This window comes from Rhinolophus hipposideros (genome assembly GCF_964194185.1).
Source record: "Rhinolophus hipposideros genome assembly, chromosome: 22".
NCBI lineage: Eukaryota > Metazoa > Chordata > Mammalia > Chiroptera > Rhinolophidae > Rhinolophus > Rhinolophus hipposideros.
Genome location: NC_138068.1, coordinates 927652 through 946003, shown reverse-complemented (window position 1 = coordinate 946003; position 18352 = coordinate 927652). Strand labels below are relative to the sequence as shown.

General features: G+C 62.3%; 2 protein-coding genes across 3 annotated transcripts; both read left to right on the top strand.

Annotated features, from left to right (window-relative positions):
• Window positions 1–1700: 1700 nt before the first annotated feature.
• MRGBP (MRG domain binding protein) lies at window positions 1701–5643 on the top strand. Its single transcript, XM_081034465.1, has 5 exons — window positions 1701–1952; window positions 2181–2302; window positions 3722–3803; window positions 4027–4101; window positions 4660–5643. The coding sequence occupies exons 1-5, from the start codon at window positions 1805–1807 to the stop codon at window positions 4845–4847; spliced, it is 615 nt and encodes a 204-aa protein (XP_080890591.1). The 5' UTR covers window positions 1701–1804; the 3' UTR covers window positions 4848–5643.
• Window positions 5644–9877: 4234 nt separating this feature from the next.
• OGFR (opioid growth factor receptor) lies at window positions 9878–17654 on the top strand. Of its 2 annotated transcripts, none has more exons than XM_081033988.1 (7): window positions 9878–10053; window positions 12647–12715; window positions 13221–13299; window positions 14217–14295; window positions 15191–15257; window positions 15767–15915; window positions 16337–17654. In XM_081033988.1, exons 1-7 carry the CDS (start codon window positions 9907–9909, stop codon window positions 17364–17366), a joined length of 1620 nt encoding a protein of 539 aa, XP_080890114.1. In that variant the 5' UTR covers window positions 9878–9906; the 3' UTR covers window positions 17367–17654. The 2 variants fall into 2 exon arrangements, with proteins under 2 accessions (XP_080890114.1, XP_080890115.1); XM_081033989.1 differs by having other exon boundaries at window positions 9883–10053; window positions 12652–12715.
• The last annotated feature ends 698 nt before the right edge of the window (window positions 17655–18352 follow it).

The following is an 18352-nucleotide window of genomic DNA, read 5'->3' as shown; positions in this document are numbered from 1 at the left end:
AGCTTAGCTCTACAGGTGACGTGGTGGGGACAGTGGTACCCTAGTACCAGGACGGAGTGCTGTGAGGATGAAGGGAACTGACCGACCACAGATCTGACCCCCACCCCCACCCCCAGGGCGGGACACACATCCCGGGGGTCATCCCAGGGATTCCTCACGTGCCCCTTCGGAAGAATTGGACTTCCTTTTCAGAACGCTGTGACTGGCGACCTCTGGGTGGGCCAGGTGCCAGGAGAACGAGCCTGCACTTGGTTCCTGCCTGCACATTTTTGAGCCCGAAGCGCTGGTTTGGGTCCCAACAGTGGTGGGAGGCGCCCCCTAGAGGTGAGACGTGTGGCCTACAAGCCCCGGCTGGTGCTGGAGCACAAATCTCACCTCCAAGCTGGCAGTGCTTGGTGGGTCCCCAGGAACCTGGGGGGAAGAGGCTCCCCACTGGGAGAAGGCAAGGATGGGGTGGGGGAGAGCAGAGAGTGAGCCTGGCAGACGAACCGGGCCCCCGAGGTGTCCCGGGCGCGCTAAGGCGATGAACAATGCGGAGGCCCTCCCCTTGAGCTTTCCTGCGGGAGCAGCCTGTGTTAAGTGGCCGTGGGCCGAGCTTCATCCCCGCCACCTCGCGGCTCCCATGACAGCGAGCGGCCCCGGGCCACTGCAGAGTCCTCTCCGGGCCACCTCTCCCACCCGGCACTGTGGGGACCAGCGTTGCCAGCAGCCTCCTTCACGGTGGCAGGCCGAGATTCAGGCCCCGCCCAGTTGGCCCAGCTTGAGTCCGCCCGGCAGTCCGGGCAGGCTGCTCCGGCCTGCACGGCTAAGAGGCAGCTCCGCAGCGTGCCTCCAGCTGTTCACTGAGAGGCCGGAGCTGCGTCGGGCCACACAGCAGGAGCCCACCCTCATCAACAATACACCTGGGAAACGCGCCCTTGTTGGTCCCATCGCACGCAGGAGGAAACTGAGGCCTAAGGAAGCGCAGCGCGCTGCTCGGCTCGCAAGCTGGCAGGCCCCAGAGGAAGGGACCGGAAGCCCCAGCGAGCGTCTACACCACCGGCCGGCGTTCTCCGCCAGGGCACGGCGGGGGCGTGGCTTTGCAGCCACGGGGCGGGGACAGGCGGGCTGGGGGCGGGGCCGGAGGCCCCGGCGGGCCTTGATTGGGCGCTGCCTTGAATTCGTCACTGGGCTGCCCCAAGTTAGCGGCGCGGCCCCGGCGCCGCCCCCGGTGCCGACCAGCCATTGACACGCACTCGGGCCCCACCCCTGCCCCCGCCCAAGCCGATCCGCCGCCGGGCGTAACCCCAATCATTCACCCCGGGGGCCGGCGGGCCCGTTACGCCCCTGCCGCGGTGCGCAGGAGCCCTCTGTGCGGCGCTCAGGCCAGAGGTCAGACAGACACAGTCGAAGCCCTTTTCACTCGCAGAATTGACAGTTGCCTGTTCTTTTTTTTCTCTACCGCTTTATTGGGGTGTAATCGGCAATTCCGCGATTTACAGCCAGGGGGGTTTACCCAGACTTGGGCAGCCCGAGCGCCACCACCTAATATAGAGCGTTTCCGTCCCTCCCCTGAAAGCCACTCCATTTCCGGCGGTCCGCGGGGTCTGACGGCACTGCGCTTCGGGGTCGGGCCGCCAGGGGCGCCGCGCCGCAAGGGGACACCGCGGGCGCCCGCCGGGACCCAGCCTCCGCTGCGCCTGCGCCGGCGCCGCGGGCGAGCCCGAGCGCGAGCCCGCCGAGCGCGCTCCCCCCGCGACTGCGCCTGCGCGGAGCCCGTGGCCGCGCCCGCTCCCACCCGGGCTCGTCGCTGGGCTGCCGGGCTATGGGGGAGGCTGAGGTGGGCGGCGGCGGCGCGGCGGGCGACAAGGGTCCGGGGGAGGCGGCCACCAGCCCAGCCGAGGAGACGGTGGTGTGGAGCCCCGAGGTGGAGGTGTGCCTGTTCCACGCCATGCTGGGCCACAAGCCCGTCGGTGAGCGGAGCGCCGAGGACCTGCGTGGGGGCGGGGCGGCAGCGCAACGGCCGGGGGCGCGCGCAGGGCGGGGCCGCCCACCCCCTCCCCGCTGAGCCCGCGCCCTCCCGCGCCGCCCGCCTGCGCGCGGGACGCTGCTCCCGGCCGTGGCCCCCCCCCCCACGCCCCACGCCACCCGGCCCCCCCCCTCGCCCCCCGCACGCTGACCCCTGACCCCTTCTCCCGTAGGTGTGAACCGCCACTTCCACATGATCTGTATCAGGGACAAGTTCAGCCAGAACATCGGCCGGCAGGTGCCGTCCAAGGTCATCTGGGACCACCTGAGCACCATGTACGACATGCAGGCGCTGGTGAGCTGGCCGCGCCCCCCGGGCCCGGGCCGGGCCGAGACCCGCCTTCCCTAGGCCAGCGGGCCGCGAGCGTGGCCCCTCCAGGCCCCCGGTCTGTGCCCGGCCCTGTCCTCGAGCCTGCCATGCCCATGGGCACTTGTCACTAAACAAGGTCGTTCCGAGTGGCCCTCCAAGCAGCACGACCCTAGTGATGGAAGCTGGTTCCCTGTATACAGCCCACCCTGAGGGGCGGTCAGTGGAGGCTCTCTCCAGGAAGAGCCTGGGAGCCCAGGCCACCGTGGGTCTTACGGTTGGTCCCAGAGAGCTCTGGGCAGGAGGTGACCGCATTCCAGGCAGGTTCAGATGAGAACCAGGCAGGCAGGGCCCCAGGCCTCACGGAACTCCCAGCTAGCCAGGTTACCTAGTAACCAGGATGGTCAGCAGGGACAGGTGGGTGTTCCCTGGCGGAGGAACGGCAGGTGTCAGGCCGCAGGCCGGCGGCAGCAGTTGGGGGCCTAGGAGCTCATAGGAGCGTGTGCATGGCGGGGGTGGGGGGGGGTGCAGGCCTGGGCTGGGCTTCGGGACAGCTCTGCCTCCCTGCTGGACTCCGGGCCACGCCAGCCGTCCATCCTAGACCTGGGTGTGCAGCACAGATGGAGAGCGTCCAGATCCCGTGCCGCCGCTCGCTTCCTGCTGGCCTTGGACAGTCGTTTGCATCATCTGGGTCTCCTTGTCGTGGGTAGATGGGATAAAGGTGACGCTGTGCCCTGGACCCCACCCTCAGGGCGACCAGCGGGGGACCCAGGACCCTGTGGGGTTTTGCAGCTCCCAGAGCTGCTGACAGGCACATTCCCGGCTGGCTGCCTGGTGTAACACGGCCTCAGAGAGTAGCAGGGTGCCATCCCCGCCCAGCAGCTCGCCTTCCTTCATCGGGCGCTCCCTGTGTCCGAGTCACTCTGCCTTCTGGCATGCGTGCCCTGCAGGACAGGTGGAACCTGACAGGCTCTCAGTGGTGCCTGGCGCCCTCTGCTCTCCTTACCTGCTGTCTGCAGGTGGCTCTCCCGGCCGACACCCTCAGTGTCTTCAGACTGCTCCCACATGGACAACCTCAGGGCTGTCCCTGCTTTCTGAAGGCGACAGCTGCTGCCCGCTTCTGCCCCTGAGGGCCTGAGTGTCGTCTCAGGTGACACTAGCCCGTCTTTCTTCCCCCTCCTGACTCCTGCCAGTGTTGGCACTGTACTTGTGTCTTCTCTGGCCCCATCGACTGTGCCAGCAGAAGAGTGAGCAGTCTTCACCCCTTCATGCCCACCTCAGCAGCCCCCCAAGATGGCTCTGTGCGTCCCCGGGGTACTCCTGAATTGGCTCATACGCAGTTTTACTCACTTTCCAAAATCACCTTTTCTTTTTTTGTTTCTTAAAATAAAATGCCTTTGCCACCAGCATGAGTCTGAGATTCTTCCATTCCCGAACCCAGAGAGGAACTTCGTCCTCCCAGAAGAAATCATCCAGGAAGTCCGGGAAGGTGAGACTCAGGCGAGGCCAGCTTTGGGAGCTCGAAAGGCAGGATGTGGTGTCAGGGTGAAGGTCGTGAGCCTCGGGGAGGAGTTAGGGTGACTGGCATTGAGGCTCGGCCCACCGGGCTGGAGGACTTGTTCAAGAGCCGTCGGCTTCTCTAGAAGAGGCCGGGCAGCCTGAGCCCCCCGCCAGTGTGGGCCTTAGGGAAATGTCAGCCATCTCCCTCACAGGAAAGGTGATCATTGAAGAGGAAATGAAGGAGGAAATGAAGGAAGATGTGGACCCCCACAACGGGGCCGACGATGGTAAGTACGGAACACCCCGTCCCTCCCCTGGGGTCCCCGGGGGACATGGCACTCCACCCCTGGCCGGGCCTCCCCACAGGATGCAGCCGCAGATCCCGGCCTGGATTTCTGGTCCCTGGCAGCCAGAGCTGCTCTGCCTGGTCCCACAGTTGAAAAGTACCTTCCATGTGCTTGGGCAGGAGCCTGGCCCTGTGGACAGCACGTGTGTGGCCGACACCATGAACGCACCGCGGCGGCCTCGGGCACTGGGGCCCAGTCAGGCAGACCTAGTACGCAGGGCAGGCGGGCCGGCCCTGTGAAAGTGTGTGGGTCGTCTCAGTACAGGGCAGACCGAGTGGCAGCCGGTTCCCCCGGGCGGGACAGGGTCCTGCAGCCTGAGCCATTGCTGCCCAAAGCACGTCCTCAGGAGGACCGGGCCCTTGTCAGGACCTCCCCAGCTCAGGAGAAGCTTGTGGGTTCGGAGTGTCATGTATGTGGATACAGAATGTTTTAACTGAACAGGAAGATGAAATAAAATTCCGGATATTCTGTTTTCAGCTAAATGATTTTGTCTCCCAGTTTTCTCATCTTCAGGAAGCTTGGGGAAAGCAACCGAAAGGTCTGTCAAAGACAAAGAGAAGAACGCCTCCGACTTGGGGGCCAAGGAAGGGGCAGACAAGCGCAAACGCAGCCGGGTCACCGACAAGGTCCTGACCGCCAACAGCAACCCCTCCAGCCCCAGTGCCGCTAAGCGGCGCCGAACGTAGACACTTGCACGGGTGCAGGCGGGCGGTCACGGCCGTGGTCACCAGGCCCCTGCGGACCGATGCTCTGGCCTTTGCTGCCTGCCCGGGGGCTCGGGGGCTCCACTCACCATCTGGGGCTCAGGTGGACCCCAAAGACCAGGATTTCTCCGCCCAGGCCTCAAGAGCTTTGTGACCCAGGCTCATCTGCGTAGCTTGTCTGCACGTCCCAGAGGCCACACCTGTCCTACAGCCCACACGGGCTGAGGGTCCAGGGCGTAGGCAGCAGAGAAGGCCTAGAACAGCAAGCAATAAATCGCCACCTCCCAGGGCCGCGAGTCTTCCCAGGGTCCGTCTCTCCGTCTGTGCGCCGCTCTTGCTCAACTGACTGCGACCTCAGGAGAAAGTCAGGCCATCGAGCCACACACCGTGGCCTCTTCGTCACCACCAGAGAAACTGGGGACTGGATGTGTTGCCTCATTCACTTGTACTGTAATGATGTATATAATTTGGTTGCTATTTCACTATTTAATTTTTAAGAAGCCTATTTTACTAGTGTTTTATATGAAAAACATACTGCAGAAGTGAAAAACCTGTGTTGTATTTTTTCTGAGATGTTTTCTTTTAAGGTAACGACCACTGAGATCCTTTTTGCTCAGTTTTTATATGCCAGATACAGAGAATTTGTAGTGGTTATTTTTGTATCACCGAGTAACTTGCACACCAAGGAGTGAGTGAGTGGAGGGAGGGGCAGGCAGCTGCTGGGCTGACAGGAATACACTCCATTTGCCGAACATTAAAGCAACAGAAAGTAACCCGGAGTCGTGTGATTGTGGTGCCAAAATCAGTCACTTTGCCTGCAGCAGGGGGATTTTTTTCCCCTGAGATTTATAACTGACGCGTACACTTAGATTAAGTACCTGACTCACTTGATACAATGCAGACACAAGCGAGTCTCAGCTGTGGATGTGACAGGCCCTCGAATAAGAACCGGTGAGGAGCACCGAGACAGGGCTGGCGCCACCTTCCGGTGCGCTGTCCCCATGGGCCCGGAGCCCGCATCTGGGCCTGCTCAGAGCCCAGGCCCAGCCATGCCCAGTGAGCCAAGAAGCGCGTGCACTCCCTCCTGGCCAGCCACCACGCCCGCTCTCTTCATCTGGACAAATGCTGAGGTCACTGAGTTCCTGTCCGCCCGGGAGTAGCAGTGGGAAGTCAACTGCAGCTCCAGCCCAGGCCAGGCCCGCGATGCCCAGGACCCCAGCGGGGGTCAGGCTGGCCTGCACCAAACCAGTCACTGCGGGGCCTTGACGACAGTGCTGCAACTGGCATCCAGTTCCCCGCAGGGCAGGCCCAGCATCTTGCCCATGGTCTGCTCACCAAGAGCAGCAGCTGGTCAGCCCGTCACCCTGTGCTGGCACCCACAGCAGAAGCTTGCACTCTGTCTTGAGGGCCCCGTGGGGGTGGGGGGTGTCCAGCAGAACACCCACCACAGCAGGAACCTGGACAGAGCCCAGCGTGGAGCTCGAGGCCACCCTTTGCCCTGTACTCCTGCCACTGGCACTTCTGAGATGAAGTCCTATGAGGTCTGCTGTCCAAGCTGTAGGCACCATACCCACCCCCAGTTGCCTGGACATGCTAGGTTCTGTCACCTCATCACAGACAGGCAGCAAATCTTCAAGGAAAGAGAGCGGAGGTTTGCCTAATAGAGACTTCTAGAACAAACGGTGGGGGGGGACACACCCTTTCACTGCCAGTGTCCACCAGGCCTCACTCAGTGCCCACTCTGTGCCAGGTCCTGTTGCTGGAGTTGTGATATATGAGAGAAACCTGGGGAGTCCAACAGACTGGCAGAGAAATAGGCAGAGAGCACTAGGCTAGCACCTGGAGTCAGAAGAGCAGAACGGGGCTCACTGGTAAACCCCCTGTGAAAGTGTCTTCAGGGACCTCAGAGCATGCTGGAAAGCCTTGTCAATAACACAAGCCTGTCTCCTTTCAATGAACACTGTACTGCTCTTCGAGGAGAAGGGCAGCCAGGTGAGCAGGTGGACCCCAGCCCTGGGCATCCAGGTGTCCCGGTCAGCCCGTCTCCCATGCTCTGGTACCCTCGGGGCTTCAGTCCTCAGCAGGGGCGAGGCCGACCGAGCCTCCCTGCCTGGGAGAACACAGACGCCCACAGCCTCCCCAGCTCCTCAGCCTGACCAGCTCACAGGAGCTCCGCTTCCCTTCAGGTGGGTCCAGCTCCCACGTGTGTTGGTCTGTGCAGGCCAAGTTCACAGGCACCTGTGGCATGTAACCGCTTCTGGTGGCGTAGGGATCCAACCTGTGCTGAGGGGGTCTTCTGTGCACCCACCACATAACATAGAAGGCGCCAGTGGAAACCATCCGAATGAGAAAACAGCTTGGATGGGGCTGGAAGGGAGGAGAATGGAGACTCAAAGGCCTGCAACTGCGGAACAAGAAGAAACGTGGTCCTTATGCAGCTCGGATTGTTGCTATAAGACTAGAAACCCCTGCAGAGGCTCTTTATGCCAAGGGCACTGAAACCTGCGCTGCATCTGCACGTGGGAACCGGGTCACCAGGTGGCTGTGGCCTCAGCACTCCCTGCTCCACGTGGGGCAGCGGAGTGGGCTCCTCAGTATTACTGAGCAGCAGCAGCCCCCCACGTGGCTGACTGAGCGGGGATGGGCAGGCTGTGCCCAAACAACGTGACCACAACGATTTTTGCCCGAGGAGAGTGTTCAGGCTGGTCTAACCTGAGCCTGCCTCAGCCAGGCTCCTACAAGACCCTGGCAGGACAACGCTGCCACTGGGCGCACCAGTGACTGCTGGGCAGGAGGAAGGCCCTTCCCTGCGTGGCCACGCAGGCATGACGGTATGTGTGAGGGTCGGCGCTGCCTTCCTGGCCCCCTGGCCCAGCCTGGGCAGCAAGCCCCTCTAATGCTGAGCTCACATAGGGCATCCCAGCACTCAAGCTGTTCCCGCTGCAGAATCTGGGGTCCCTGGGTTAACACCCCTTCTGAGATGAGCTCTGTGCAAACTGTGCACAAAAGCAACAAAAGGTGCAGTTGGGTGTGACTCTCACTTGTAAAGCAGAAGTTGGGCAGTGTCTTAAGGACAGTGCCGGGGAGAGCCGTCTGCAGCCCCGGCCCTGGCAGGACGGTCACAGATGGGCTGGGTGGTGAAGCCAGGAGACTCCCCCTCCACCCGCACCACATGCTGTCTCATGAGAGAAGGGGTGGAGCCTGCCAACGCTAGTGCTCTCAGATCAGCCAAACCCTGAAGACCACTGCCCCACACCCATCAACCCCTCCGTCTACCTGGATATCACAGCCAGGGGCTCCAAGGCAAGTGGCAATCAGCTATTGAGAAGGTCAGGCTGTGGCTGCAGTGGGTTGGCCTCACCAGGTACCCAGCAGCTGTTCCCGGGAAATCTACTGTGGCCATTGGGGACAGACGACTTGCAGAAATGCCTAAAGGGAGTCACCACTGTGCTTTTAGAAAGGGAGGTAGCATGTATGCAGGTTCCAGCCAGGTCACACCGTGCCCTGATTAAGAAAGATCTGCCCCAGCACCCAGGGAAGCCGTGCACGGTGCTCACAGCCAAGACTGGAAGACTGTCCAGCTGTCACCAACGGCACAGTGCAAGCCATGTCGCCATCCCCAGGCACAGGCTGGCGGGGCCAGGGGGAGTGAGCACCCTGTCAGCGCTGGGCTGTGGCCTCCTATTTACCCCCCTCACCCCGTAGGCCGAGTGGAAAAGCCAGACTTGGGTTTTAGCTAATTGCTTTGAAATGATAAATGGTATAGTAGCTACAGAAGATGAATTTTACCTGGGTGGCCACCCCCAACCTCCATGTCAAGGGTCACCAACTGTGCTGGAGGTCCTGTGTCGCCCAGCAAATGTCAGAGGCAGAGGTTAAGGAGGGGACCCACAGGCACTGGGAAGTGTGAAGCTGCTGGTGATTTTCAGCTGTCTGGAATCTGCCAATGCGTGTAAAGGGGCAGCCACCACCATCCCTTCCCAGCCCGCAGAGAGGCCCCTGAGGGGGCGCTTAAGTGATGTGGGCCTGTGGGAAGAGCCCCCAGGGTGACCCCTAGTCACTCCTGCCCCCTGGCGCCCAGGCCTTTGTGCAGTCACGACCCCTCAGTACTAATGGCTCCTCCTCATCATCCTGAGAATTCCGCAAAAGTGATGGGAGGTCAGGCCCAAGGGGGTGACCATCAGCATGCTGGAGAGAGTCTCCTGCTGGCCTTGAAGAAGCAAAATGCCCAGTGTGAGCGGCCTGTGGAGGGGACACAGGGGTCTCCGTCCTGTAGCCCCAAGATGAATTCTGCCAACAATCTGAGGGAGCTTGGAGACAGATTGCTCCCCACACAAGCCTCTCTGATGAGATTGCAACCCAGGTGACACTGGGAAGTCTCCCAAAGGAGGTGTCCTGGGGGAACTTCCTGGGAAGGTCACCTTCTGGGGGACATTCACCTGGGGCACAGCTTCCAGGCAGTATCCTCCTTGGGACATCCTCCAAGGAAATTCTCGGGGGAGGGGGGAGGGACATTTTGAAGGGGTCACCATCCTCTGGGGAGAGCATCCGCCAGGGTGGGGGATTCTCGGAGGGGAGGACCTTGAGGGAAATCCACGGGGTTGGGGGTGACCTGGGAGAGGTTCTGGGGCAGAGCCTCTTTGGACAACCTCCAAGGGGCATCCTTGAGGGGACTTCTCCCTGACCGAAAGCTCCACGCCAGCGCATCCTCTGGCCGGGACGTTCTTCCAAGAGAAGGGATAATCTGGGTATGGGCATCCTCGGCCGCACGGTGGGGGACGCAGCTCGGGGACGCAGGGCGGCCGCCCCCAGGCCCGCCCCAGGCCCGCCCCAGACCCGCCCCAGGCCCGCCCCAGACCCGCCCCAGGCCCGCCCCAGGCCCGCCCCAGACCCGCCCCCGGCCCGCCCCAGACCCGCCCCAGTCCCGCCCCGGGCCCGCCCCAGCCCCGCCCCCGACCCGCCCCCGACCCGCCCCCGCGCTTCCTTCCTCTTTCACTTTCGCTTCCGCCGCCGGAGCGCGGTTCCCCGCCGCCGCCCGAGCATGGACGATCGGGACTGCGACTCGACCTGGGAGGAGGACGAGGAGGAGGACGACGCGGGCCCGAGCGTCAGGGGCGATGAAAACTGCGAGGCCGACGCCCCGGGGGGCGCGGAGGACGAGGAGGAGGCGCGGCCCAGCGCGCTGCAGGTGCAGCCCCGCGCCCCGCGCCCCGCGCCCCGCGCCCCGCGCCCCGCGCCCCGCGCCCCTGGGGAGGCCTGCCCTGCCGCCGCGGATGGCGGAAGCAGCCGCGCTCCGGGGAATACTGTCCCCTTCACTGCACCCCCACCCCTCGGGGCCGGGGGCGGAGGCACCTCTTGGAGACTCGACTTGGGGCCCAACTCTCCCTGTCCAGCTCTTTCCCTTTTCCCGACCCCCGTCCTTATCGTGCTCCCCTCATGAACCCCAGGACACCCCAAGGTCTGCCCCAACTTGGGCTCAGCCAGGGGACCTTGCATGGAGATCCAGGGCCACCCTAAGACCGGTGTCCCCAGAACTGAATTTGCGTGATGGCATTTCCTCAAGAGGATGCCCCACACATCCTAGACCTGCCTCTCTTCTGTCCTCCTCCTCCTCCAGGCCTGTGGCTCTGTCCTCTGCGCTGGCCACCTCCCCATGCCCCTCAGGGAGCTCCTTGCCCTGCTCCCCGCCCACTTAAGACTCCCCTGCACTCTCAGGCCCCAGCCCCCAGTCTGCGCACCCCTGATGTTCCTCACTGGGTGCAGCACCCACCTTCTTGGGCTGGGGCTGCCCTCCTGCCCTCCTGGAGGTGGCCTTGGAAGCTGCATTTCTGAGCCATGCCTAGTGGTTACTTGTGATTACCAGTGGTTACCATTGGTTTTTCCTCATCAGTTACTTTCATTATCACTGGTTACTTTTGTTATCACCAGTTACTTTTGTTGCCACCAGTTACTTATTGTTACCAGTGGTTACTTTCGTTGCCACTGGTTACTTGTCCTTAGCAGCAAAGCCTTTCCTTGTTCACACGGACACGGGTGTGTGTGCCTTTGTTCCAGCCGGGGTTCCAGGAGTCATGGAGGGCCCAGAATGGTAGCACTGCCCTGTGTCACAGTTGTTTTTGGATGAAGGCATCTTGGCTCTGTGTCTGGAGAGTCCCGAACCCCAGTCTTTGTGGTCTCTGGGTTAGATTCTTCTTGTAGCAGAGGAGAGCGCTGGTTTGCAGGTTTATCTCTCTGTGTCTTGAGGGGTCACTGAAAGGGAGCCTGAGAGGCTCCTGTGCTTGCCTGCAATGCCAGTGGCCTTGGCACATCCAGTGTTCGGGGTGGGGCCAGTTCCCTGGGCAGTGGTCAGGGTCATGGGCTTGGAGTCACAGGTCAGGAATCTGGTTCTGTCTCCCGGCGGATACCCACAGGTTTGGCAAGGATTAGGTGAGAGGACAGTTCTCGTAGTTCCACAGGCCACGCTCCTGGAGGTGTACTCTGCTGCCTTGACCACCCTGTGAGATGCCCACCATCATCTGACCTCCCCCCGCCCGCACCCCCATCTCCCTCCTGCCGCGGCTTTGTCTCTCCACAAAGTCCCAACCCCCTCCCCCCAAGGACCCCCATGACACTCCCCAGCTGCCCTGCCCTGGGTCCTGGCACAGTTGTTGCCATGTCCTGGGCTGTCATGTGTGTACCTGTGGGGCCGGGCCAGTGTCTAGTCAGGCCCCACCCTCTTAGGAGGAGCAGATGGGAGGCCTCTGCCCAGCTAGCAGAAATAGAAACTGGGGCAGACCTCTGCTGAGTTTCAGTTTTGTTTACTGGCCCTTGGCTGACAGGGAGAACCTCAGCAGCTGGCCCTGGTTTAGGAATCAGGCAGAAAGGCAGCTCCAGACCCTGGCTGGGGCTCAGAACCATTGAAGGGTCTTGGGGGTTCAGGATGGGGTCTCGCCAGGGTACGCAGTGGGAGGCCTGGCCTTCACTCCTCGGATGCTAGGACCCAGGTGTTTCCCCAGGATGAGTTGTCCCTTCCTGTCATGCCCAGGGTCTGTACCTGCCCTGTTCCCCCCCCCCGCCCCCCTGCCCATCACATCACCCAGCCTCAGTCAGACAGCTGGGCTCAGCTACCCTTGTAAGAAGGTGGGGCAGGCTGTGTCTACCTAGCTTCCTGGTCACCAGTTACCTCCCGTCCTTCCAGGCCTGTGGAGAGAGGGCTGCAGGGGTCAGGAGGGCAGCAAGGAGCCTCTGACTTCTTGCCAAGAAACCCTCCACCTCCACCCTCGATGGGGTTGGTGGCCAGGAGATAAGGGGTCTGATCAATGAGCAGTGGGATTAGGCGGGATGGAACTGGTCTTTCTTTCCTTCATCAGACTGCGACAGGTGTTTGGGGCCCCTCCTAGTGCTGTAGGTGGCAGGCCACTGCCCTTGGGGATACGTCCCTGGTGACAACTTAGAGCACAGTGCAAGGAGAGAGCACTAGGGAAGGTGGAGTTTCCTCGGGGGGAGGTGACAGCTGTGGCCCAAATAGGGGCAGCCAGCAAACACGGGAGGAGGAAGTGAAGCTGGAGCTTGGAGGGCTGCACCCCAAGAATGTGCATGTTGGCCTGTGGGTGGCAGGGGCTGAGAAGAGGGCAGGCCTGGCTCCTGCCACTCCGGGCCCCTCTGGTTTTGTTGACATCTGGCCCGGGTCCTTGCTGCCCTCACCAGGATGGGAGCTCCCGGGGGTGGGTCCTGCCTGCTAGGGGGCCTCAGGGAGTGGGGAGGGGCTCCCATGGGGGTCTCATCCCGTCTTCTCTTCCCAGTCTAGGATGACAGAGTCCCGAAACTGGCGAGCCATGCGGGACACACGCAGATACCGGCACCACTACCCGGTAGGTAGCTGCCGACAGCGCCCTCCACCCTCAGCAGCCCTGGGTCCAAACCCTCCACCTTCCACCTGGAGGAGGCCAGCAGGACGATGTGGCCCTCGGCCCCCGCCGCCAAGAGCCTCAGTGCCCGAGTCTGTATAACCTGGTCACGGTGCAGTACGAGAGGCCCCGCCCCGCCGGCCACTGTGGTGGTCTCATCCTCAGCCCCTGCCCTCTGCACCATGAGTCTCGGGCAACCCTTAGGCCACGTTGGGGTATAGATGAAGGGGGTGTCCCAGCCCTGGCCCACACTGGTGAGGAGGTGAACAACGTGGTCAGAAGCAGGTGCTGACCCCACTGTGGGTGAGGGGCCCAGGCTGGGTGCTTGGGGTCTTTTCTGGCTCCAGGATGTCTGGAGGGTTTCTGGCCAAGAGCAGACGCCCCCTCCCCCAGGAACACTGGTCTGAGGGACCCTGGGGGGCAGCCTGTTTCAGTGATGTCCTCATTGGCACTTCTTATGGCCCTTCAGGATTTGGTGGAACAAGATAGCAACGGTGACATGCCAAACCTGAATTTCTACAGAAACAAGATCCGGTTCCTGCCTAACGGTGCGTGCCCACTCATTGCAGGTAGTTCCATCCTGCTGGTGTGTCCCCTCTGCCATCTGCTGGGACCTAGTTTGGGAGGGCTGCATGTTGGGCCCTTGGCTTTCAGGTAGCCCCACGGTGCCCCCTGGAGGCTGCTGAGGGGACACAAGGGCCCCAACCTGTGGCTCGGACTCCTGGCAGCAAACTTGCTGTGTAAGGGGCTGGACAGTAAATATTGGTGGCATTGCAGGACCCAAGGTCTCTGTCACATCTACTTGGCTCTTCTGCCACAGTGGGAAAGCTGTCTATGTCCACTAACGAGTAAGGAGGAATTTTTACGTTTTCAAATGGTTGGGAAGTTTTAAGGTACAATTATATTTTGTGACGTGAAAATTATATGAAATTCAAATTTCAGTGTCCATGAGTGACGTTTTATTGGAACCCCCACGCCCGTCCGTTTCTGCATGGTCTGTGGCTGCCTTCCCTACGACACAGCATAACTGCAGCCGAGGCCGTGGGGCCACAGAGCCTTCAATATTCAGTGTCTGGCCCTTTGCAGAAACAGTGGCCGCTCTCCTGTGGGAGACCAGGCGATGAGCTGGGGTTCAGCTGCAGGCTCTGTGTGAGGACAGAGTGCCGGCTAACCGGCTATCGTTTTGGGGGGCAGTGAGGCCCCCCTTCTTCAAAGACAGGTGCAAGCCTGGGACCACTTGTCCTTCTGCTGGGGCCTCTGGGCCCTCTCAGGGGTGGGGTCTTCCTCTCCTGTGTGTCTTCAATCTGCAATGGGGTTCTCCTTTCCAGATGGCAAAGGGGCTGAGAAATTTGGGGGGTTAAAATCGCATGAGATGTACAGAAGCTGCAGAGCCCCAAGGTCCTCAAGCAAGAGGGGGTGGGGCTTTGAATGAGTCCACGCTGACTCCTCCCCGTGGGGCTCCTAGGCTATTTCATTGAGGACATGCTTCAGAACTGGAGGGAAGACTACGATCTCCTGGAGGACAATCATTCCTACATCCAGTGGTGAGTGGGAGGTCCTGGAGGCGGTTGGGGCTCTGGGAGGAGGGGCGTGGAAAGGGGCGGGGTTAGGGCTGCAGCAGGGAGGGGCTCCAGGCAGAGGGGGCGGGGCTGGGACATGGGCTTGCAGGGACTCCGGGGAGGGTCTCCAGAGCAGGGGCCGGAGGGCCTGGCTCAGGCCGAGCCCGGGCCTCTTCCTCTAGTCCGTGCTTAGGGAGCAGGCACACTGGGTCCTTTCCCAAGCTGCCCTTTGCTCTCACTGCCGAGCACTGCAGGCTGATGGCCGTTGAGGGAAGACCCTGCTGTCCCGCAGGCTGTGGGTTCTTTAGCTGTAACGGCCTCTGTGGCTGGCTGGGAGCTGACGCTGAACGTGGGGGCAAGAAGAGCAGCAGACACACTGGCTTTCCAGGGGACCTTGTGGGTCCAGAGGGTGCCTGCCTGGTGCTGGCCTGTCCTACGGAGCCGCTCTGACACATGTGGTGGCAGGGTTCTTACGGGCTTGAGGTGACCCTTGACATATTTACACAGCGTGTCTTTGAGGACGTTTGCGAAGTCCTCTCTTTGGCGCAGGGTATCGCGAGAATAGTTCTGCGGCATCAGTGACGGGAGGGAAAGAAGAAGTAAGAATAAAAAGGAGAGCCCGCAGCCCTGGGTGGAGTGGCCGACTGGTCCACCCTTGCTGCTGAGCACGCACGCGCCCGCCCTCTGCCCTGGCCTGTGACACCCTCCCTGGAGCTCTCCTGCCCTCACCCCTTAGCTTTATTGTGACAGCCTGTGGCATGTGTTGGTCTTAGGCTTGAATGGTGAGCCCAGAGAAGGCAGTGAGCCACCCCAGGCTGCCCAGCTGGCTGGGGGACTGAGTCTGCTACTGATGGGAACTGTGTCATTTCTTCTCCCACAGGCTGTTTCCCCTCCGGGAGCCAGGAGTGAACTGGCACGCCAAGCCCCTCACAAAGCGGGAGGTTGAGGTGAGCTCTTGGGCTTCCCCTGGCCAGGGAGGGGCCACGTCTGGCCACAGGCATTTGTGTGCCCTTAGGGAGCCACTTGGAGTCCAGGAACCAGAAGACCCCCCCTAATTATCTTCCCTCTACAGGGGTCTTCACCTCTTCCCCTGGCGCTCCTCACAGGCCTCTAGAGAAATCAGACTGCAGCAGGGTGCGCAGGGCAGGGCTAGCCTTTGTGCCCCCTGGTTGGGGCTGGAGCTGGTGAAACAGGTGCTCTGATGAGATGGTGGGCCTTTCCTGCCACACGCCCAGCTCTGGGAACCTCCTGGGCTCCTCCCAGCGGCTCAAGGGATTCCCCTCAGGGCTAAAGCACAGGCACAGCCAGGTGTGTGTCCGGCTCCTTCACCTGTCACTTCGCCTTCAGTCTGAATCCAGGCCTCTAGATGAATTGGGCTGAGGGGGGCACCAGGCAGCCCGCCATCTGTGCCAGCGATGTCCCCTGAGCTCCCCGCTCTCCTCCGGGTGCTTCCCAGGCATTTAAAAGCTGCAAGGAGGTCGGGGAGCGGTTTGTTCAGGCCTACGAGCTCATGCTGGGGTTCTACGGGATCCAGCTTGAGAACCGAGACACCGGCAAGGTGTGCCGAGCACCGAACTATGAGAAGCGCTTCCAGAACCTCAACTGGTGAGGGCCGCCCCACCCCAGCAGCTGGCACAGCCTGGTCTCTAGTGCAGGGGAAGGGGGCTGTGCTAGGTTTCAGGCAGGTGTCGGGGGAGCGTTTCTGGAAAGGAAGGACAAGTGACAAAGGCTCTGAGCACCCTCCTTTCTGCTGGCAGGGTGGGGGTTGCCCCTACCTGGTAGGCTGAGGACCTCCTGCTGGAAGTCCTGCTCCACCAAGCCGCCTCCAGCCATAGTGGGGGAGCGGGGTTCCCTGGGACCAGGGGCAGTAACCCTTCCGGAGGATGGAGGCTGCATCACAATCCCCCCCACACCAGGCTCCTGGAAGGGGGTAGGGCCGGGGCGGGGGGGGGGGGGGGGGGGGGAGCGCAGGCCTTGGCTGGGAACCGCCCACCAGCGCCCCCTCTGCTCTGTTCTCCCGCCCCAGGCACAGCCACAACAACCTGCGCATCACGCGCATCCTGAAGTCGCTGGGCGAGCTGGGCCTGGAGCACTACCAGGCGCCGCTGGTCCGCTTCTTCCTGGAGGAGACGCTGGTGCACCAGGAGCTGCCGAGCGTGCGGCAGAGCGCCCTGGACTACTTCGTGTTCACCGTGCGCTGCCGGCGCCAGCGCCGCGCGCTGCTGCGCTTCGCCTGGGAGCACTTCCGGCCCCGCCGCAAGTTCGTCTGGGGGCCCCACGACAAGCTGCGCAGGCTCCGGCTGCAGTCTCCGCCCCGCCCGCCCCTGCCAGCGGGCCCCCAGCCGGCGGAGGGCCAGGACAGCCCTGAGCACCCCCTCGAGGCCGAGGCCGGTGCCCGGGGACGGACCTGCGGACTGGGGAAGGAGGGAGGCGGGGACACTGTGGCCGAGGGTCCCCAGCCATCTAGCGCGGAGACCCAGGAGGTGGGAGCCCAGGAGAGGGACCCGGGAGAGGTGGCCGCTGGGATCCAGGGGGAGGAGAGCCCAGAGCCTTCCAGTCCCAAGGAGAGCAAGAAGAGGAAGCTGGAGGGGAACCGGCGGGAGCAGGCCCCCCCGGAGCCTGGTCCCCAGAGTCCCTCGGAGGTGGAGAAGATTGCCCTGAACCTGGAGGGCTGCGCTCTCAGCCAGGGGAGCCTCAGTGCGGAGACCCAGGAAATGGGCAGCCAGGAACATGGGGAAACTAAGGAGCCCTGTCCCCCGGGCCCAGGGGCCAAGGTGGCCAACGACGAGGTGAGGAAGCGAAGGAAGGTGGACCCCTGTTCGGGCGAGGGCTCAGTTGTGGCAGATGGTGGTGGTAACCAGACATCAGCCCCCACCTGGTCCCCTGCCCCCTCAGGGTGCTCTGAGGACGGAGCAGGTGAGAATGGGGTCGAGGAGGAGGCAGGAGGCCAAGGGGGCCCGGAGCAGGGGGCCCCCAGGAGTCCAGCACCTGCTGGACCCGAGGAGAGGGCGGAGTCTGTGGAGGCGGGGCCACCTGCCAGACCCCAAACGCCTTAGGCAACAGGCAGTGGACGCCAGTGGACAGCCTGGTGGGGGAGCCAGGCTGCCAGCTGTCCTAGCGTCCTGCGTGCTGGCCTCTCCCTGGTGGCCACTACAGCTGCTGTGAGCACAGGCTCCACCCTGGGAAGGCCAAGGGCTCCAGACCCTTACCTGACCTCATTTCCTGCCTCCCTCCTCCCTGCCGAGGCCCCATCTTTGTAAATTGGCCCTTAAGGGTGTGGGTGTGCGAGTGGAGGCTCCCTTTCTTAGTCTGGCCTTTTCCAGAATAAAGTCACTTGACTTTGAGTGTTGGAGTGTGGACGCTGGTCCTGCCCGGGGCTGCGTGGGAGTGGGGCTGGTTTCCTGACACTGCCCTCCAGACTCTGGCCGGGCCTGGGCACCACGTTGCCCAAGTGACGAGTGGGCATGCAGCGGGGCTGCAGCCCTTCTGGGCACACTCCCTGTCCAACACACCCTGACCACATGGCCTCCCAAAGCCTTGGTCCCTTGGCTGCGTTTTGTCACCGGTTTAAGAGTAAGCTTGGGGACTCACGCACAGTTCCCTTGAGTGGGCTGCGGGGTGCAGGGCCAGGGAGCAGACCACGCCTTTGCCCTGGTTCTGGGTAGAGTGATGTGTCTTGGGGAGCAAATGCAGCTGTCCCTGCCCTGCCAGCCACAGCCCCCCACCTTTCACCCTCCCATAGCAACCCGCACCTTCCCCAGGACCCCTGGGCAGGTCCAACATGGGCTGGGCACAGTGTGCTTCCAGCCAATGGGCCTGGCTTCCTGACCCTGGCAGAGGGGACTTTGCACAAGTGAAGTGATGAGGTCACAGCTTCCGGAGGAGGAGCTGGGAGCAGAGTGGATTCTGAGAGCTGCCTTGTTTCCCAGAAAGTAAGACCTAGCCGGACAATCAGCTCTAATGTGTCTTATTTTCCGGGAAGCACGGTAACAACGTGGCCTGGGTTCCTTTCCGTGCAAAGCTCACTCCTGGTCTGTTGGGG